This window comes from Camellia sinensis, chromosome 13, assembly GCF_055761805.1.
Source record: "Camellia sinensis isolate YWXY chromosome 13, ASM5576180v1, whole genome shotgun sequence".
NCBI lineage: Eukaryota > Viridiplantae > Streptophyta > Magnoliopsida > Ericales > Theaceae > Camellia > Camellia sinensis.
In genome coordinates, this window is record NC_138973.1 from 9,254,861 (window position 1) to 9,277,236 (window position 22,376).

Here is a 22,376-nt window from a genome sequence, read left to right on the forward strand (position 1 = left end):
CGTCACTTTACTCTTTGAAAACATAAACGTGAGCAAGCCGGCGGGTGTGTGCCGGAAACCCCTCCGATGCCTAAGTCAGCAACTAGACAATAGAAAATATGCTCTGTGTATTCTAGAGTAAGAATTGGGATACCTGTCCATAGGTCTGGTCATGAGCTTTTATAGGTTTCATGTGGCATAATCCAAGTAAGACTTTTACTTCTCTATGCAGAGTCCTTCTAGGATTCATGCTCCTGAAGGATAATACTTATCCTTTAACACCCCCTTCACTACTTAAACCAAGTGAGATGGTTTTACCATGGCTGAACTTCCATACAACCGAAATAACATTGCCATGCTAGACTAACTGGAGTGACCGATCTAACTGTTAGTTCGGCCATTCCTTGCTTTTCCCCTACCACGGCTTCACATGTCAAGACCGAGCTATCCATAGAACAGCTTAAGCCGAACTAACCCAAAACCAAGTCCTGAAGAGGACTCAGTATACCTCCTCACTTCTACCTCGGCTTTGCATGCCAAGACCGAGCTATTCGTAGAAGAGTTGGACCGAGCTAACCAATTTGATCGTAGCGACCGGGATAACAACAAGGCCTTCTTGGACCGAGCTAATGAAAAAATCCATTTTACTCCGCCTTTCTTACTACGGCCCAAAGCGGCCCATTACCCAATCTCGGCTCAATTTATTCATATAAATTACCCTCTCAATTGGTATACAATGTTGTACTCCTTAGAAGAGTAGCCCGAGAATTTTGAGCAGTTCACTCAAATGTGTGTAGAACGTTTTTTGATGTGGCAAATAGGACTTTGGGAAGACAGCTAATGGTCAGCTCCAGCGAAGTTTGTTCTGATATACGAGGAGTATAGGGAAAAAATATCAAAACTAAGGTATCTGAACAGAAGGGTTAGCAGAGGTAAGAGAATTTGCAGAATTTGAAGAATAAAATATTTAGAGTATTTTATCAAAAATGGAAGAAGTAATAAACAGCCAGTATCGAATTCCCCTTGCGTACCGAATGTTAAGGACACCGGCGGCCAGTGAATATAAGCATAGTTATCGTGGTCGTGCACTTTTTAAGGCGGCGTATGTACACCGACGGTACATACAGAATATTCTTTTTGATATATTAAGAAGACTAAGAGGGGAGTAAGGAAGTTACAATTGTACGATGAACAATTAAGGGACGTTAAATTTGATAATAAAGATGTGGCGAGATTGCTGATTGGTATTGAGTTGGGTAATAAAAGATGTGTTTGTCAATCAAACAAGATCATGGTTAAGGGTATAAAATTAATTGGGAATGTTCAATTGAGATAAGATGCTAAAGATGAACCTGTGGTCCACCACGTATTGTTTTTGTCATAAGTGATAATAGTCCGTCAGATTTCGTCCCCACACCTAACAAGATATTTATTGGAGTTGGCGAGGGTAATCCTGAGACCTAGATTGTTGATCCTAACCAGTTCAACAGGTTTCAAATGCTAAAGAAAATGAGATTCAAGCTCATTGGTGGCCAGGACAAAGAGTACGTTCGTCACAGGATAGACGTTGTGGACTGGTTCTTTCCAGTTGATGTTTAGACGGACTACAAAGATACGCTGTTGGGAAATGTTGGAAGTATTCAAAAGGGTTTCATATATTTAGTGACTGCTACTGTTAGTGGAAAAGAATGCAAAATTACGTTAAGGAGTCAAATGTACTTTAAAACTATTTTGAATTATAAATTTATGTATTTTTATTTATAATGTTTAGGTGAATGGGGGTGGATGATATAAAAACTGGTATTGTTGAAGTAATTGTGTCGTCCGAGACTTCTTGCCCATGCGGTTTTTCCTATTCTTGAGAGTCCTTTGAAGTAGAGGGAGATTGGGCGGATGGGCCGCTGTTTCGGATCCTGTTATTAAAGGAGGACGAGAGTTATTCGTCAGTATATAAATCGTGTATATTATTCCTGTGTATCCCTAATCTAATGTTGTCGTCTTCACTATAAACAGAGAAATAACAATTTTGACATAGTTCGTATTTTACAAAATTCTGAGTTACAAACAAAATATAATTTTATGTCCATTTTTTTATTTCTTCATTTAAAAAGAGAAATGAATTAAAGGGGTTAGTATATGGGTGCCGCTCTCGTTTGTAATGATCCCTCGAAAATATTTTTAATTAGGGGTATTTTGTGACGTAATCGGTGGGATATCTTTCTTTGCAGAGTGCAAAGAATTGTTTCTCTATTTCTGCTTCTACAAGTATTCCCGCCAGAGTTCATCTCTGTTCTTCGAAGGACTTTTCCCCTTAAATGAAAATTCTTCCCATTCTGCAAAGTCGCCCTTTTCACTGTAAACATTCTAATAATACTTCACCATCCATAGCACCTGTTTGTCGTTAATTAAACAATAACCATTCCCATAATAAAGTAATTTGCACTGGCAATCCACGGGGAAAATAAAGTATGCCTACAAACTATCATTACCATCTAACTTCCTATCATACACATTCACTCTGACCAACCCACTGGCATTGGGTGCGCAAATGGGGGAATATTTTATCAATATTTTATCAACCCTTAATACTCTTTTGTTTGTATCTCAACCTCAACTGAGAAAATATATTAGGCAAAACAAGTTCATTACAACTGAAATCACTTGTTGAAACACCTTCAACAATACTAGTTCTTATATCGTCCACCTCCATTCACCTAAACATTACAAATAAAAATACATAAATTTATAATTCTAAACAGTTTTAAAGTACATTGGACTCCTTAACACAATTTTGCATTGTTTTCCACTAACAGTAGCAGCCACTAAATATATGGCACCCTTCTGAATACTTTCAACATTTCCCAACAGCGTATCTTTGTAGTCCGTCCAAACATCAACTGGAAAGAATCGGTCCACAACTTCTATCACGTGACGAACGTACTCTTTGTCCTTGCCACCAACGAGCTTGAATCTCATTTTTTTTATCATCTAAAACCTGTCGGAGTGGTCAGGATCAACAATCCAGGTCTCAGGATTACCCTCGCCAACTCCAGTAAATATCTTATTAGGTGTGGAGATGGAATCCGACGGACTATTATCACTTATGACGAAAAACAATACATGATGGACCACAATTTCATCTTTAGCATCTTGTCCCAATTGAACATTCCCAATTAATTTTATACCATTAACCACGATATTGTCTGATTAACGGTCACATCTTTTATTACCCAACTCAATACCATTCAACAATCTCGCCACACCTTTATTATCAAATTTAACATCCCTTAATTATTTATCGTACAATTGTAACTTTCTTACTCCCCTCTTAGTCTTCTGTACGTACCGTACCGTCTGCATACATACGCCGCTTTAAAAGGCGTACGGCGATGATAACTACGCTTATATCCACTGGCGGCCGATGTCCTTGACCTCCAGTACGTAAGGGGAGTTCGATACTAGCTGCTCATTACTCTTTCCATTTTTTATAAAACACTCCAAATCTTTTATCTTACAAATTCTGCAGATTCTCTTACCTCTGCTAACCCTTCTGTTCAGACACCTTAGCTTTGATATTATACCCTAATCAATTGTATATATTTTTCTATTTACATCTCTTCATCTTTTTTTTCAATTTTCAATTATTTTATCTTCTTTTTATTCTTCACTTCAAAACTCCAATTCATCCCGAGTAATGCTAGGGATACTAAATTTTCTACCAAACAAATGACCAAATGTCTCACATGGGTGTGGGGTCCGCAATTCCACACCCATGTGAGACATTTGGTCATTTGTTTGGTAGAAAATTTGGGACTTATAGCATTTTCCATTCACCCAACCAAAACTCATCATTATCATTAACATCATTATTTTTTCTTATATTGTTACTTACAAATAGAAAAAAATTTAAACAAAATCAAACAATGAATGAGAGTAATAATCAAAATAATTTTTTGAAGTAATTCATTAAAGATGAGGTACGTATTTACGTAAATATCAAAGTACAATTATTGATTTTTGTGTTTTTTACATAAGAACTAATATTCAACATGTTTTTCGTCATTATTATTTGGACTTTCAAAATTTGTTCGGATTTCCAGAATTGAAATTGTTTGATTCTAAAAATTCGAACAAATTCACTTTATTTGATTATGAAAATCCGAACAATAATGACGAAAAACAGATTGAATATTCATCGTTCTCATTCGTTAGTGCTACCTTCGCTGATGCCGGGTTCTCTGATCGTGTTTCGTGTACATACATTGTACGGGAAAGAAATAAACTTTCTCGTATAATCCTGTTGATCAAGTCTGCGCTCCTCTGTACGTCGTCACTTTATCACCTGAAAACACAAATGTGAGCTAACCGGCGAGTGTGTGCCGGAAACTTCTCCGATGCCTAAGTCAGTAAGCTTGACAAATAGACAAAAAGCTCCGTGTATTCAAAAAGTAAAGTTGTGTGTTACCTCTCCAAAGGTGATGTTTGTGAGCTTTTATAGGTTTCGTGTGGCATAATCCTAGTAGGACTTCTACTCCTCCATGCAGAGTCCTCCTAGGATTCATACTCCTGAAAGATAATGCTTATCCTTCAACACCCCCCTCACTGCTTAAACCAAGTGAGATGGTTTTTACCATGGCCGAACTCCAACATGACCGAAGTAATCATAGCTATGCTGAGCCGCAGAGTAAGCCGAACTATCCTTAGTTCGGTTCTTCCTTTCGCTACACCTTATCTCGGTTCTCTCATGTACGAACCATGGTGTGTTTAGACCGAGCTACCGAGTAGCAAGGTTCTGACCGTTCTAACCCCAATACGCCATGACCGGACTAACTCTGAGACCGGTCTAACTCCAAATCGCTTCCGGACCGAAGTAACATTACATTTATCTCGGGCCGGAGTAATTTTGTACCTCTCTTGGGCCGGAGTAACTTTACGGCCTTTTTACTCAGCCCTTCGTATTGTGGGCCGTAATGACCATCTCCCAGCTCGGCCCAATTTTCACAAAACTTACCCTCTCAATTGCCCCTTAATTCCATCTATGCAGCATGATTGGGATTACCTGTCTATCAGCCGAGCTGAATTTTTTAAGCCTTTCCAGCCGAGCTAAAAAACCGTTTAGCCTTTCCAGCCGAGCTAATACTTTTAAGCATTCCAGCCAAGCTAATTTTACACCGGGCTCTGCTTGTCCGATCAAAACGTCTCTTCAATCACAGCGACTGTAACGTTTTCCATTCTAGTGGCACGTGGCATGCTCTGATTGACTGAGGACGGCTGTCACGCCGTCTTCGTACTTTGTGTTTTTTGAACAGTCCCGCCCAAATTTTGGGCTTTCTAACAAAAGCAAACCCTAAGGCAAAAATCTCTCCACTTCTACTATTCATCTTCTTCCTTTTCTTCTGAGTTCTTCACTATTCTTCGTCTTCTGAAAGAGTTCGTGATTTGCTGTCTTTTGCTTCCATCTTCAGTTTTGCTTCTTCATCTGGTTAGTATTGTACATCTTACTTTATTTTTGTATTTTGTTTTCTGTGTTTTTGCAAAACATATGTTTTCCATTTCACTTTGCTCTGTACTTTTCTGGAAAAAACTTAACAATAGAACACATGAGTATATGTAATATCTTGTAGAAAACTGGTTTTTGATCCAAAATCATGATGCAACTGAACTAGGATACTGTTTAAGCTAGGTAAAAGTCTAGTCAGCTTACAACCGGACCTACACTTCATGTTTACACCAGTAGCTTTGAATAAGTCAAACCACCTCTTGATAGACCTTAGACGAGGTAACCAACCGAACTAAGTTTGCACTTAGCATACTGAGATACCTAAACTTCAACCGATCTAGGCCTTTGGGGCTAAACCAGCTTTCTTAGTTTTTTAGATGGAACTTAGAAAGCTGCCCCTAGGCGATCAACCGGTCAAACAGAACCGTCTCCACAACCGAAATATCGAGACGCTTGCCAAGCCCGAACTAACAAAGCCCTGCTCAAACCGAGCTACCTATCACCCTGCAGAAACCGAGATAGAACCTGTAGTACTCACATAGCCGAAGTAGGGCTCCTATTTTTTACTTTTATTTTGTAGCACGGTCCAATGATCTGTGCTTAACTCCCTTGTTTTCTACTTTGCAGACTTAGGTTGCCCAGGCACTCCTCTGCGCGCTCAACCGTGCTACTGAGCACAATTTTTGGACCGAATTAATTTATTCATAAATTATACAATAAATGGGGAAGTATAGGTTTCTAGTAGAGACGCCAGGTGGTCTAGCCGAATTCCGAAGGGATTATGGCATTCCTGACGATGTACACCTTACCCTGGCCGAAAAAGATGTCATACCCTGGAGGAATGAAGGCTTTGTCCCCTTCACACTCTTGTCCATAATTGAAACTGGACTATGATTTCCAGTCCAACCCTTAATTTGTGAGTTTCTTAGGCAAACCAGACTATGCCCAACCCAACTATCCACCAATTCATACTGTATAATAATGGGAATAGCCGAACTAAATCGCCAAGCCGGTCTCAACCTCGGTTTGGCCGAAATCTTCCACCAATACTCCATTGGTTCAAAAGATGGGTGGGTCTACTATTTAAGAATACGCCGTTACCGAGAGAAAATAATAAAATATACACCGGATAAAGACTTAAACGACGACGATTTTTTCTGGGTGTCTGGGAACTTTGAGGATCACCAAGCCCAAATTCCTGGCCGAAGCATCAATTGGAAAAAATGAGAACCCGGTATATTTACTTCGGTTTTCTTGCGTGCTTTACTATATTTTGGTTTTTCAATCTTTCAGCCGAACTAACAGTTGTCTTCTTTCGCAGATTCTGCCCACCTCCATTCTCTATACAGCTATCCAAATCTAGCGACCTTACGCGCCGCACTACGGTATCCAGAGCGTAGTTGGGCCAAGCTGCTAAAGTTCGAGCCGACCTATAGATACAGCGGTCGCCGAAAAGCTAGAGTGACCGATTTTCTGCTAGAGAAGGCCCCAGAACCGGACCCAACCTTGCCAGAAATCAGACTAGTCCCACTGACCGCTGAAGAAGAAATGGCCAAGAGAAACAGAGTTAGGGCCCTCTTGACCGAGACCAACAGACCCGAGGTACCACAAACCGGTCAGACAACTAAGACCGTGGTAGCCCTTCCATCCCAGCAGCCATCCTCATCTCAGGCGAACAAGCGTGCCCAGACTAGCCAAACCGAACAACGACTTGTTGACGAGGACGAGACCATTCTTCCGCCCAGCCCTCAACCAAGCCCTCAACTGGAGTATTCTGACCGAGCTGACTCCTCCAAATGGGCTCCAAGTCTTACCTTTCAAAATCGAAATATTCAGGAAATTGACTCGGTTGTTGCTGAGAAGGATCACTTGATGGCTTTCAATCTAGCCAAGAGTGTTTGCCTTCCAAAAGACATGAAGCACCACAACAAACAACTAAACACCGAGCTGAAGGCCATCTGGTCATCAACAAAATCAATGATCCTGGTAAGTGGCTCTCCCTTTTCTTTGTCTAACTTTTCCCAACTGTCAGTCCGGCTAAAGAGAGTGACTACTCTTTTGCAGGCCATTCAGAAGAACAACATTGCACATAAGAAAGTGCTGGAGCTCCGTAGGACTACCAGGCAGGCCATGGCAGATGCCGAGGCAAAGACAGCCGAGCTTGAGCAAGCTAAGAAACAGATAGCCGAGCTACAGTCTGAGAACGGTCGCTTGACTGGACTTGTTAGCTCGGCTGAAGCCGAAAAACAAAAAATTGCAGCAACGGTGAAAGACAAATACTTGCGAGAGTTGGTCAAACTTGAAGGCAAAAAAGACGCCGAAATAGTCGATCTGAAGAAGAAGGTTGGTGATGCCAACGCCAAAGGTTTCAAAGAGGCGGAGGGCCTCTACATTCCACAGTGTGAGGGGGCGAAGGACTTATTCTTTAAGTGTGGCTGGAGGAGTGCTGTGGAACAGCTCGGCTGTGGGCCCGAAACCGAGGTCTACAATGCTCCGCAGTACTTTATTCTGGCCTCACTAGCGGAATATGCTGCTTCTGTCCAAGAACAATTTTTGCAGCATTCAGATGATGAAGATGAAGAAAACGAACAAACTGTTACTCCGGTAGTCAACGAGCAAGTCAACGATCAATCAGCTCGATTGGAGGCAACGGTTGAAGACCTGACTGTTGAGCCATCGACTGATATCGTTCTGCCAGTTGCTACTGAGACTGATCTTCCATCTGCAACCGGTGTTCAAGTTGATATTGACGCCGACCTTGAAGACCTTTTCACTTGATTCTGTACTTTTATTTTCTTTGTTACTTTTGCTCTTGTAACCGGGCTATGGCCCCCCCTTTGTAATTGCTTTTTGGTGAATGAAAAATTCCTTTTTGTTTTGAACTCTTATTTCGGTTTATCTGTATGTTTGTACTTGCAATGACTTTTCCATGCTCTTTTTACTTCAAACTATTATCTCGGTTTAATTTCTTGTTTGAGCTTGCTTTTTAATAGTATTGTGGCCGAGACACTTTAATCTGGTCTCAGCTGTGTAGTCTGACTGAGCATTCCAGCCAACCACTCTTCAGCCTTAAACTTACTTCGGCTGAAGAGTAACAAGAGTTGGTTTATTCCAGCCAACCACTCTTCAGCCTTAAACTTACTTCGGCTGAAGAGTAACAAGAGTTGGTTTATTCCAGCCAACCACTCTTCAGCTTTAAACTTACTTCGGCTGAAGAATAACAAGAGTTGGTTTAATCTAGCCAACCACTCTTCAGCTTTAAACTTACTTCGGCTGAAGAGTAACAAGAGTTGGTTTAATCCAGCCAACCACTCTTCAGCTTTAAACTTACTTCGGCTGAAGAGTAACACGAGTTGGTTTATTCCAGCCAACCACTTTTCAGCCTTAAACTTACTTCGGCTGAAGAGTAACAAGAGTTGGTTTATTCCAGCCAACCACTCTTCAGCCTTAAACTTACTTCGGCTGAAGAGTAACAAGAGTTGGTTTAATCCAGCCAACCACTCTTCAGCCTTAAACTTACTTCGGCTGAAGAGTAACAAGAGTTGGTTTAATCCAGTCAACCACTCTTCAGCTTTAAACTTACTTCGGCTGAAGAGTAACACGAGTTGGTTTATTCCAGCCAACCACTTTTCAGCCTTAAACTTACTTCAGCTGAAGAGTAACAAGAGTTGGTTTATTCCAGCCAACCACTCTTCATCCTTAAACTTACTTCGGTTGAAGAGTAACAAGAGTTGGTTTAATCCAGCCAACCACTCTTCAGCCTTAAACTTACTTCGGCTGAAGAGTAACAAGAGTTGGTTCATTCCAGCCAACCTCAAAGTTGGTTTTTTCAGCCAACTTAGAATAGATTGTTTGGTTATTCCGACCAAACGTCCTGCAGCCTGGATCCTTATCCTAGGCTTAGGAGGAGTGTTGGTTTAATCCAGTCAACCTCTAAGTTAGTTTTTCCAGCCAACTTAGAATAGATTGTTTGGTTATTACGACCAAACGTCCTGCAGCCTGGATCTTCATCCTGGGCTTAGGAGGGGTGTTGGTTTAATCCAGCCAACCTCTAAGTTAGTTTTTCCAGCCAACTTAGAATAGATTGTTTGGTTATTCCGACCAAACGTCCTGTAGCCTGGATCCTTATCCTGGGCTTAGGAGGGGTGTTGATTTTTTCAGCCAATGTCTAAGTTAGTTTTTTCCAGCCAACTTAGAATAAAGTGTTTGGTTATTCCGACCAAACGTCCTGCAGCCTGGATCTTTATCCTGGGCTTAGGAGGAGTGTTGGTTTAATCCAGCCAACCTCTAAGTTAGTTTTTTCCAGCCAACTTAGAATATATTTTGCAATATACCTAACTTCACTAAAGCTAGCTTTTACAAAGAACAACTTATGCTGAAAAGAATCGATTTGTTTTATTGAGGAAAGAAAAAATTACACCGATTTTTAAAAGAAAAAGCTAAAAATAAAATAATTTGAGATTGGCAGTATTCCATGGCCTGGGAATTGTCTTGCCGTCCTCGTCTTCTAAGTGGTATGCCCATTTGCCTGCTAATCCAACCAATTTGTAAGGTCCTTCCCAATTAGGCCCTAACTTGCCATCTCCGGGCACCAAGGTGTTTCCCATCACTTTGCGCAGTACCCAATCTCCAACTTTGAATTGTCTTGGATGAACTGCTTTATTGTATTTCCTAGATAACTCTTGTTGATACGAGGCAATGTGAACCAGTGCTCCTTCTCTTCTTTCCTCCGCAAAGTCGAGTTCCAAAGTTATGGCTTCGCTATTCAAGTCAGGATCAAAATTTTCGCTTCGAATTGTGGGGAGACCAACTTCCAGTAGGATCACTGCTTCCATGCCATAAGCTAAGGAGAATGGTGTTTCTCCAGTTGATCGTCGTGGTGTAGTACGGTAAGCCCATAAAACATGAGGGAGTTCCTCCGCCCACTTGCCTTTGGCTTTTTCTAACCGTTTTTTCAGTCCATCCAATACTACCTTGTTTGATGCTTCTGCCTAACCATTTGCTTGGGGATATGCCGGTGTAAAATTGTAGAACTCTATCTTGTATTCTTCACAAAAGCCTCTGAAGATTCTGCCGTCGAACTGAGTGTCGTTGTCTGAGATTAGGGCTTTTGGTATGCCAAACCGAGTGATGATATTTTGCCAGACAAACTTCTTCACATCTCTTTCCTTGATTGATGCCAATGCTTCTGCTTCCACCCACTTTGTGAAGTAGTCTGTTGCCGCGAGAAAGAACTTCCTGTTGCCGGGTGCTGTTGGAAGTGGTCCTACTATGTCCAAGCCCCACATTGCGAAAGGCCATGGGCTAGTTAATGGTAGAAGTTCTCTAGCTGGTTGATGTATTTGGTGTGCAAATTTTTTTCATTTCTCGCACTTCTTCACATATTTCTCTGAGTGTGCCTGCATGTATGGCCACCAGTATCCTTGTGAAATGGCCCTGTAAGCTAGAGATCTTCCTCCTTGATGGCTTCCTCACACTCCTTCTTGTATCTCGTACAAGAATGCTCTCACTTTACTGGGGTGGACACGCTTTAGATAGGGTCCTGAGAACGAATTTTTGTATAATGCCAAAGATGGGGAGAGCCAAAATCGCTGTGACTTTGCTCTAATTTTGTTGGCTTCTTTCTTTTCTTCCGGTAGAACGCCGTCTTTTAAGAATAGTATGATGGGATCCATCCATGAGGGGCCTAGTTCTGCGCAACATACCTCTTCTGCTTCGGGGTCCTTAATGCTTGGTCTAGGTAGGTAGTCGATCAGTAGTGGATGAGGGATGGAGGTGTCTGCCATTGACGCGAAGCCTGCTAGTTCGTCTGCTCTGCTGTTCTCCTCCCTGCCTATCTGTTCTATCCTTACTACTTCAAATTTCTTGATTTCTGTTCTGACCAATTCTTGGTACTTGGCCATCCTATCATCCTTTGCTTCATAGTCGCCAGAAATTTGGTTTACCACCAACTGTGAGTCGCTGTAGACCATTAATTCGGTGGCCTTCATGTGGTATGCTGATTTGAGTCCTGCTAGAAGTGCTTCATATTCCGCTTCGTTGTTTGATACTGGGAAGCCAAGGTTGATTGCTTGCTCCACAACCAGGCCGTCTGGTGGGATGAGGACTATGCCAAGTCCTGCACCATGCCGGTTGGATGCTCCATCCACAAAGAGCTTCCACATCTCACCAACAAACAACTTCCAGCAAGTAGAGGGGTCAGATGATGTCATGGGGTCAAGAATGTTGCTGGTGTTTTCTTCAAGGTCCATGCTTGCTGTCTGCCCCTCGCTATCTGATTGAACCGAGTCTTTATTTGTTGGTGAGTCTTGGTTTGTTGTAGCTTGGTTTGCTTCTTCCTTGCTATCTATAGTATGGTCTGCCTTGGAGTCTGACTGAGTACCTTCTGCTAGGGGTTGCGCTATTCCAGCGTCAACTACCATCCCTAGTTCGGTTGTGTCAGTTAGGTCGACTGGGCAGATATGATGACTTCCAGGAGTAAACTCTGCGACGAATTCTGCCAAAGATTGGGCCTTTACTGTGGTTCTAGGTTGGAACTTGACGTCGAATTGTCCTAGCTCTACTGCCCACTTCAAAATTCGCCCAGAAAAGTTCGCCCTCTCAAACAAAGCTTTTAGTGGGAAAGCTGTGAGGACGACTATGGTGTGGGCAAGAAAGTAGTGTGCCAATTTCCTGGAGGCCATCATCAAGGCTAATGCCAATTTTTCCAATGGCGAATACCTTGTTTCAGCTCCCAATAATGTCTTGCTGACATAATAGATGGGCAGATGTTGAATTCCTTCCGTATGGACCAATACTGCGTTAATTGTGTGCTGAGAGACTGCAAGGTATAGAAAGAGTTCTTCTCCTGGTATTGGGGTGACCAGTAATGGTGGAGAGGATATGTATTCTTTCAGGCTTTCCAGAGCTTGGTCGCATTCTTCGTCCCATTCGAACTTGGCTTTTAAAGCTTGAAAGAACGGTCGTAGTCTGTCTGACGATCGGCTTATGAACCGATTGAGCGCGGCCGCCATGCCGATAAGATGCTGTACTTCTTTTACTGAGTTTGGTCTCTTCAAATCCTGAATTGCTTTGATCTGGGAGGGGTCCGCTTCTATACCCCGGTTGGTCACAAGGAAGCCCAAGAATTTGCCAGATCCTACTCCAAATGCACACTTAGATGCATTGAGGCGCAACTTGTGCTTCTTCAGGATTTCAAACATCTCTCCTAGGTCCTTGAGATGGTCATTTTCATCCTTGCTTTTGACCACCATGTCGTCGATGTAAGCCTCCATCGTTCTTCCTAACAATGGTTCAAACATCTTGGTGACCATTCGTTGGAATGTTGCCCCTGCGTTTTTCAGGCCAAAGGGCATGACCTTGTAACAGTATAGTCCTCTTGGAGTTGTAAAGGATGTGACCTCCTGGTCTGGTTCATGCATGGCGATTTGGTGGTAGCATCTGTATGCATCCAGAAAGCTAAGTCGGTTGTGCCATGCCGTTAGGTCTACCAGTTGATCTATCCATGGTAAAGGAAAGCTGTCTTTTGGGCACGCCTTGTTGACTGTTTTATAGTCGATGTAGACACGCCATTTGCCATTCTTTTTTGGCACTACGACTGTGTTGGAGATCCATCTTGGGTAGTGCACTTCTCTAATTGCTCCTGTCTCCAGCAGGTTGCCTACTTCTTCCGCCACTATCTCAGCGTGGTGGAGTACCGATCTACGAGTGCGTTGAATGATTGGTCTGGCGGATGGGTGGACATTAAGTTGGTGACAGATGAAGTTTGGATCAATCCCTGGCATGTCGTAGGGTGTCCAGGCGAACACTTCGATGTTAGAGGTTAAGAATTCCAAGACCTCTAACCTCTCAGTGCTGGACAACGACGAACCGAGCAAAAAAAATTTATCCGAGTTCTTTTCATCTATTTTTACCTCTATCAAGTCCTCCACTGCTTTCTGATCCGCCGCTTTGCCGACATCTGAGAATGGCTCATTACTCTCAGGTTCTTCCACCGAATGAACGTATCCTTTGGCAGCGCGGCTGCCATTTACCGTGACGAAGCATTGCTTCGACATGATCTGATCTCCATAGACTTCTTCAATTACACCAGTGTCGTTGGGGAACCGCATTACTTGGTGGTAGGATGACGCCACCGATCGCATGGCATGCAGCCATATTCTGCCCAGGATGATGTTGTAAGTGGAGGGGACTTTTAATACCCAGAACTCTACTTGTTTAGTCACGCTTCTAGCTCTGACTGGAAGAATTATTTTGCCAACGGGCTATTCTGGCATGGAGCTGAATCCAATTAGGGGAGATACGGCTGGCGCCAGGTTCTTGTCTTGTAGCTTCAATTATTTAAATGTTTCATAGTACATGATTTCACATGAACTACCCTGGTCAATCAGAATCCGCTTGACGTCAAAATCCTTAACTCGGAGAGTGACGACCAGGGCATCATTGTGAGTGCAGTATATTCGTTCCAAGTCTTTATTCGAAAAAGACATGACGTTTGTTGCCTCTGTCTTCCCCTTCTTGATGGCAGGTTGGGCACTTAGAACTTCTCTTAAATGCTCGACTTTTTTGATTGATCCCCTGAGCTCGTATACACGCTCAGGTTCGAAAACTCCATGTATCACATTGATAATGCCTTGAGGCGGGGCGTCGATTGGCATCCCATTGGGGTTATTATGGTCCTGGGGGGCTGGTTGCGTCCCTCCTTCAATGTATTTATCCAATTGACCTACCGCCACCAACTCCTCCAGGTGCTGTCTCAATGGTGTGCAATTCTCAATGCGGTGCCCCTTTTCTTTATGGAAGGTGCACCGCGATCTTTCGTCGTAGTCTTTCTGTGCTTCTCCCAGCTTAGCTGGCCATTTGACGAAAGGCTCATCTCTTATTTCGCTCAGAATCCGATATATCGGTTTCTTGAACACCGTGGTTATGGCAGTGCGGATTCTCAACCATCTTTTATCTGGGTCTTCTCCGTTATCCCGTCTGCCACGTCCGTTTCTGTTCGGTCGATCTACCGTATTAACCTTCGCTGAGGTCTTCTTTTCTAGTACTGTGGTCGCCCCAGATTTTGCTTTGGCACGTGCGTTATCCTCTTCTACCCTGATGTGCTGATGCACTCTTTCCATCAAGGCTTCCATGGTGAGGGGTGGCGTCATGGTGATCGAGTCCCTTAGTCTGTTCCCGACTAGAAGGCCTCTTTTATACTGTGCAATGGCGAGATTGGTGGGGCAGTCCCTAATCTGATTGAATGTCTCCCAATAGCGACTATTGTAGGATCTTAGGGTCTCTTTATCGCCCATGTCGATAGAGAGCAATTGGTCAATCTCCACCGGGGTTTTAGTGTTCGTTCGGAACCTTGTTACGAACGCCTCTGCCAATTGCGCCCAAGAGGCTATGCTGCCCTCTGGAAGTTTCTCGAACCAAGTCAAGCCTAAGTCGCCAAGGCTAGATGGGAAGAGTATGCACATTAAGGCCTCATTTCGCCTGTATACAGCCATGACCTGGCGAAAGTGGCTCAAGTGTGAGTAGGGGTCCGTCTTCCCTTCATATGTAGTGAATTTGGGCTAAAGGAAGCCTGATGGTAGGGGCGCGTTTTCAATCGCCGGAACAAACGGCGAAGTCTGCAGCCTTGCTAATGCTTTGTCCGTTGGTTCGTAGGTAGGGCATGGTATTGGCATTCCAACCTCGACGCTTCCATGCATCAGAGGAGCCAACCGCTATAAGGCAGAAACTCTGTGTGGATCCCGTGCCCTGGCATCCTCCTTGCATCGTGCTTTTTCTTCGAGTACGGTTCGTAAGTCGGATGATCTGGGTAACTCCGTCTGTCTAGATCTGGTTTGGTGCGTATGTGAGGGCCAATACGTGCTTCCTTCAATGTATGATCTTTCAGATCTCGTCCTCTCAGACCTGGAGTGACGAGTTCTGGAAGACCTGGATTGAGTATCGCCTGTCCTGAGGCTTCTACTTTCTCCTTGCAAGAGTGTGGTATTCCTACTACAATTTTCTGAGTGGCGACGGGCGTTTTATTTTTGCGCCCCTCTCTTGTCGTCACTTCTTTGTTCTTCATCTGGCGCTTCAAAGCCTCCATGTCCGCCGCCATCTTCCTTATTAATTTGTCTTGCTCCTTCACGCGGTCCTCCAGAACTTGAGGATCAATCCTCCGCCTTTGCCTGTCAGGACTTTGTGAACGAGAGTGACGGGGGCTGTGAGTCCGTCTTCCCCTAGTATCTCTCCTGGGGTTATGTCGTTGGGACTCCAAGTCCGCCATGGGAGGGATAAAAGGTAATCCTTCACGCCTGGTCCCCCCATCTGGTGTTTGCCCGTCGATGACGGACTGTGGTAATTCTTCATTGTGCGCCATTGTTCCTCAAGAGGCAAAGCTTGATCAAGAGGTTTTGTCCTGTCTGTTATTCCCACAGACGGCACCAATTGTACGGGAAAGAAATAAACTTTCTCGTATAATCCTGTTGATCAAGTCTGCGCTCCTCTGTACGTCGTCGCTTTATCACCTGAAAACACAAACGTGAGCTAACCGGCGGGTGTGTGCCGGAAACCTCTCCGATGCCTAAGTCAGTAAGCTTGACAAATAGACAAAAAGCTCCGTGTATTCAAAAAGTAAAGTTGTGTGTTACCTCTCCAAATGTGATGTTTGTGAGCTTTTATAGGTTTCGTGTGGTATAATCCTAGTAGGACTTCTACTCCTCCATGCAGAGTCCTCCTAGGATTCATACTCCTGAAAGATAATGTTTATCCTTCAACACCCCTCTCACTGCTTAAACCAAGTGAGATGGTTTTTACCATGGCCGAACTCCAACATGACCGAAGTAATCATGGCTATGCTGAGCCGCAGAGTAAGCCGAACTATCCTTAGTTCGGTTCTTCCTTTCGCTACACCTTATCTCGGTTCTCTCATGTACGAACCATGGTGTGTTTAGGCCGAACTACCGAGTAGCAAGGTTCTGACCGTTCTAACCCCAATACGCCATGACCGGACTAACTTTGAGACCGGCCTAACTCCAAATCGCTTCCGGACCGGAGTGACATTACATTTATCTCGGGCCGAAGTAATTTTGTACCTCTCTTGGGTCGGAGTAACTTTACGGCCTTTTACTCAGCCCTTCGTATTGTGGGCCATAATGACCATCTCCCAGCTCGGCCCAATTTTCACAAAAATTACCCTCTCATACATGGAAAAAAAAATCAAAAGTTATTTAAAATTTAAAATTTATTTTATTTAAGTGTACCTCAAGAGGATAATTTTAAAAAAAAAATTACTAAAAATAAATTATAATTTAATAAAGTATACTAAAAAATTAAACTCACTCAAACATTTTTTGAATGTAAATAAAATCCCCCGGGTCATTGCCATTATGGGTTGCCTTCGGTCCTACTCACTGACGTAAATTGAGACAACCTTGATCAAGCCTTCCATAAATTTAGACTGAATGTTTCCCCATTTGAGGTGAATGTAGTGTTATTTGGTTTTCAAATTCAAATATAAATTTTATTTTTTTTATTTTGTCTTTATTAATTTTTTTTAAATCATAAATATATTGTTATCTTTTTATTACACTAAAATATATGTCTTATTTTATTTATTTTTATATTTTTATACATTTTACATTAATTTTAATTTTTTTAATCTTACTTAAAAAAAATGAATAATGCTATATTTATAACAGATGATGTGACATAAATTAAAATTTTTAAATGTTTGTAATTTATATAATGAATAGGTCATAATTTTAAAATGATAATATCATAATATATATTGATACAATAATTAATATATCAATTAATATGTGTAACACTGCAAACAGAAAATTATTACCAAACCAGACAAATTGAGAGGTTGGGGGCTTTAATAACATTTATGGATCTTTACAAAATCCAAATAAATTAATTGAACTTAAAAACTAAAGTCAAACTAAAGTCAACAGCTCGAGCTGTATATTGGACCCTTTTTGGTATCCCCACTTATAAAATTATTGAATAATAGTAGAAACATCAAAAATTTTATTAAATTTTTTATTAAATATTTTATATATGGACACTTTGACCCACCACGTGGTGACAAGTCCCAACCAATCTTAATGCCATAAAAGAAAGAAAAAAAATTAATAATAATAATAATAATAAATTAATGGGTAGGGGACATTAAGACCAAGTCTGAAAAGTTTAAATAAGTGTATTTTTTGATTTTTTTTATATTATGTGTAAAAAAAATAAAAAAAAAATATTAATTAATGTGACCTAAAAAAATAAAATAAATATACTTTTTTTTTTTTAAGTTAGTCAAACTTAACCTAAAATCAACCAAACAAGCCAAAGTATCTTTCTCCATAATAATGAGAAAGCAAATGTAAAAAGCCTGTCCACATTCACCCCACTTAAAGACTAGTTATGTTTGATTAGACAAATTAAATTAAATAAAATTAATATTTTTTAAATTAATAACCTTTAAATTATTAATTCCTTTCAATTATACATTCTATCTCACGAGTATTTGACAAAATTTTATTAATTTAATCAATTAATTCAGACCTCTCCTTCATCTGTCATGTCGAATTATATATTTTATTAAATTATAAATTCAATCTCAAAGGTCATGCCTTAAAAATCAAACACGGCCTAGTAGGACTTTTTTAGTAAGACTTTTTTTTGGGTAAGTAAAAAAAAAAAAAAAAAAAAAAAAAGTCCTACTAGGCCGTGTTTGGCCGTGTTTGATTTTTAAGGCATGACCTTTGAGAATCCAAGGTCTAGAACAGTTTATCAAAATCTTATCTTTTGAAGCTATGTTTGAATCATTAAATATGTAGAGGAATTTGTGTCATGAGATGAAAAGGAAAGGAAAAAATAACAAGAAAATATAGTAAAAGAAACTAAATTTATTTCCTTCATTTCCATTTCCATTTCCATTTCCCTTGATCAATCCAAGGTCCAAACATAACACAAAAAGAGGATGTCATGAATTTGAAACTTTCCTAATGCATGTTGATAGGTGCCTCACATGGATCCTCCATTCATAAAAAAAAACAAAAAAACAAAAAAACAGAAGAGAGATCTCTAATGAATATCCCCATCTTGAAGTTTGTATCTATGCATACATATACATCTTTATGATCTAAACCCTAGCTCTGCTCATAAGCTTTTAGTTTTGGCCAATGTTAGGGGGCAACAGGCTGGACTGTTAGTTCAACAGAAAATAAAAACACTTTACAAAAACAGAACACACTGCAACATTTTCAAGCAGCTGTTTATGCTTTCATTAAAGAAAAAATAAAAATCAGACAACGAGTAACATTTGCAAATTTGCCCCATCTTTTTGTTGTTATTTTCACAAGGGGGAAAAACGAAGAACTATAATCCTATGAAGAATTGAAACCAAACTGCTGATAAAGCTTGAGAGTCGAGGGCTAAGAAGAATGAATCAAAGATGAAGATCGAGGATGAAATCTTTGTCTACCGACTTTTGTCTAATAATTTTGCATGCAGAACCTGAAGGACGAGATGGCAAAGAAGGATTTAGGTTAGAAGATGTAAACCTACTTGAATGGCTTCTTAGCCTCTTCTTCTCATAACCCCGATCTTCTGTTCTAACTTGTCGCACCTTGGTCTCATTCAAACCTGCCGGGAGAACGCAGTTGCAGAGCAAACCTTCAAGATTTTTCAATACAACACACAATGTTAAAATTTTAATATAATCAAAGAATATAGGCACATTTCGTATGAATTTTCAGCATGGATTTAATTTGTTCTAGTCCCCTTCATCAATTGTAACTTTCTAAAAATAAGGTTAATCAGAAAATATTAAAAATAAAAATCCTATATGTTCATGTACCCCAGTGATGTATTGCTGTTACTAATACAAATCTCAATAAGATCCAAGTGATCTGTTGACTAAGGGTATCAAGTTGGGTGTGCAAATCAAGAAGCCTAACAGAAAAAGATCCATAATCCATGTCAGACAAATAATAATATTTGAAACATATTAAACTTGATTAAGTGGGACCACCGCCAAAGTTTTGTGGTCCTAGTACCAACTAATCATGCAGTGATATGGGCATGGAAAACTATGAGCATAATCTATTCTCTTAATTTTGTATGGTACATGGGAACACAAAGAAGTTATAAAAATAATAAAAATCAAGTCCTAAGCAAATAGTTGCTAACTTGCTTGATTCTCAATCTCTGGTCATAAGGTCAAACTAAATCTTGGAATTCCAAAATATGAAGCAATAAATAGGAAATCTAAATGCACAAATCTAGAAATATATATATATATATATTAGGGTCAAATAATGTAGGCCAAGTTGTTCGTTGCTTTCAGGGCAAATCAAAATAGCTCAAAGAAATCTCTTCCAAAGCAACCAAACCAAAAGTAGAATGCAAGTTTGTCAATGTTGGCACACACACACACACACACACATAGTAGAACTATAACGCAAATCCCCAAAAGTGCACCAGAAAACACTACTTCCCTAGCGATTTACGTTTTAGAATACACATTCTCTAAAACATAATATACTTTCATTCTAAATCAGTAAAATTAGCGATTCAAAGCGATCCAAAAAATATTGTAATATAAACTAGTCCACCATATCGTACCACATTTTAGAAAATGTGGTGTACCATGTTCCCAATCCCTTTCCACAAACCAAAACAATTCACGTTTCAATTAATATAACTACATATTATTAGCAACAAAAATGCTATAAACCATCAATATTTTCACATACTGCCTAATTGAACAATTGTCAAAAAAGACTATTTTTGAGAAAATTAAGAAATAATCATGTCCTACTATATAAGTCATGACCAAAAAAGTTATAATTGAAATAAAATAAAATGAAAAATAGCAAAAGAGGTGACAAATAGTGTTAATCAATTTGTAAACTGAGCGAGTTCTTACCAAGTCGAGCAAGTCGATTAACCCAGCTGGGGATATGCTTCCCGGTCAACCGGATACAAGCATCGTTGCAGAAATGGTTGCAATTTTTGGTGATGAGGTTGTAGGAGTCTCCCGAGTACTCCTCTGCAAGTTTCTCCATGAATGCAAGGACCTCTTTGGGACCCAAATCTGTTTTTCCGATCAAGATTGATTTTCTGAATGTGAAACCAGGGCACAGCATTGGTTCCACTTCAAATATTCCGGTGGTTGAATGATCATGTGCTCCAAATGCATATTCAACCCCATGAACTACCAAAATAAAAAACAAAACCCCTAATTTAATAGAGCCAATTTGTAGCAAATGATAATAAAGAACCAATTATTTGAAGCTTGACTTTCTGTTTGTATACTGAGAAAATGTAGACAAGCAAATGAAAACACTAGGTCGATATGGCTTTTCTAAGTTTCTTCTGAAAACAAGAATAGCATAGAACATAAATAAACTTACAGTTCTTTATTTGTAACCCCAAACTGTAATTGAACCAACTCTATTGAACAATATGTTTTCTAGGCAAAATTTCTGTTTGGATGCCGAAACAAACAAGGAATGGAGGGGGGGGAAATCAAATTTTTGAATCACTTCCCAGTAACCAAACAGAGGATTAGGATTATGTAAATAATTCAGATCTGTGGAGCAGTCTGCAGATAAGCATATTATATGTTTTCCTAAAAGATAAAACAAGTAAAATCACCTAAATCTATACACCATTTCCTTTCTAGGAAAATGCAACGAAAAGAAAATTGAAATTCAATTCTTCCATTACCAAGCACCTGAAAAAAATAGAAAACCTGACATACCAGAATCCAATTAATATATTTCCAAACTGGGTTTCCGTTTGGTTGCAGAGAAAATGTAAGAAAGCGATGGAAGCTGGCCAGCCCTTTTCCTTTTTTCTCAATTTTCTCGGCAACCAAACAAAGGCATAACAATACTTAACAAACACCTAAATTAACTACCAGATCCAGCATAAAAAATAAACAATTTATCGAACCTTGTACGCCAGAATGGTAGACTCCGAGGCCGACCCAGTAAGCGTAGCCATTGATGGGAGTGAGATCGTATACATTCAGGTACACAGGAACCTTTCCTGTCCTCCTCTTCCTGGGTATCATTCTGCACAACATTCTTCCTTCAAAAATCCAAAAATCAAAACTTTTGCCTCAAATCTTCCCGAAATCCAAAAGAGAGTAATATATGCAGAAGTCTGTATAGATATATACAATTTCCTCTGGTTTTGTGGGTTGGGAAATTCGAGAAAATGAGAGGAATTTCAGGTGCGAATTGGGATTTTTGGATTCGAATTCTGTTTAGTTTTTTTTGAGAAATCGCTTTTTTGATTCGTTAAAAAAATTGGGTATACTATTTTTATAAGCAAAATTGAACCCACCACCATCGCTTACTTTGGAAGAAAGAATCTTTATGACAGTAACTCCATCATTTCTCTTTTTCTCTCTCTCATCAATTGATATGAACGTTTTTAGAGTAATTTTAAGGATACCTTCGCGGTTCGGATTAGGACGGTCTCTGAATTGGTTTGGACCCATTTATATTTATATGGTTTGAAAAAAAATAATTCGTAACTGTTTGTAGTGCAGTTCATAATTTAAGCAGATAGGATTTACGGATGTGTGGACAGTTTACAGATTTGATTTTTTTTTTTTAATTTATTTTTGAACCTTATTTTTTTTTCTATTTTGTAAATATTTATTTTGGACCATTTTTTTTTCATTTTCTAAAATATTCCAACATTAATAATTAATAAATTAAAACTTATAAAATTAAAAATACAACAAAATCAATTTGTAACACAAATAAATCATTCAAAATCTTAAATCAAATCATAAACTAATACAAGCATATATTTCAAAATCCTAAACTATAACTCCATATTCATTAAGATATTTAAAATTCCAAATCACACTTCATCCGGGATAAGTTCAACTATGTAA

General features: G+C 40.1%; 1 protein-coding gene across 3 annotated transcripts; it reads right to left on the minus strand.

The window, feature by feature from the left end:
- Positions 1–18,540: 18,540 nt before the first annotated feature.
- On the minus strand, positions 18,541–21,967 carry LOC114275406 (deSI-like protein At4g17486). Of its 3 annotated transcripts, none has more exons than XM_082901408.1 (4): positions 21,828–21,967; positions 21,419–21,540; positions 20,388–20,675; positions 18,541–19,132 (listed from the first exon to the last, which is right to left on the minus strand). In XM_082901408.1, exons 2-4 carry the CDS (start codon positions 21,537–21,539, stop codon positions 18,906–18,908), a joined length of 636 nt encoding a protein of 211 aa, XP_082757534.1. In that variant the 5' UTR covers position 21,540; positions 21,828–21,967; the 3' UTR covers positions 18,541–18,905. The 3 variants fall into 3 exon arrangements, with proteins under 3 accessions (XP_082757534.1, XP_082757533.1, XP_028073246.2); XM_082901407.1 differs by having other exon boundaries at positions 21,419–21,556; positions 21,828–21,952; XM_028217445.2 differs by lacking the exon at positions 21,828–21,967 and having other exon boundaries at positions 21,419–21,683.
- Positions 21,968–22,376: the final 409 nt, after the last annotated feature.

What these genes read in the sequence shown, in the direction of transcription:
- LOC114275406 (XM_082901407.1), bottom strand. Translation starts at nt 21,551, where the DNA reads ATGTTGTGCAGAATGATACCCAGGAAGAGGAGGACAGGAAAGGTTCCT. An exon ending in CTACCATTCTGGCGTACAAG is followed by an intron (nt 20,676 to 21,418) that starts GTTCGATAAATT and finishes TTATTTTGGTAG; the next exon opens with TTCATGGGGTTGAATATGCA. An exon ending in TAATCGACTTGCTCGACTTG is followed by an intron (nt 19,133 to 20,387) that starts GTAAGAACTCGC and finishes AAAATCTTGAAG; the next exon opens with GTTTGCTCTGCAACTGCGTT.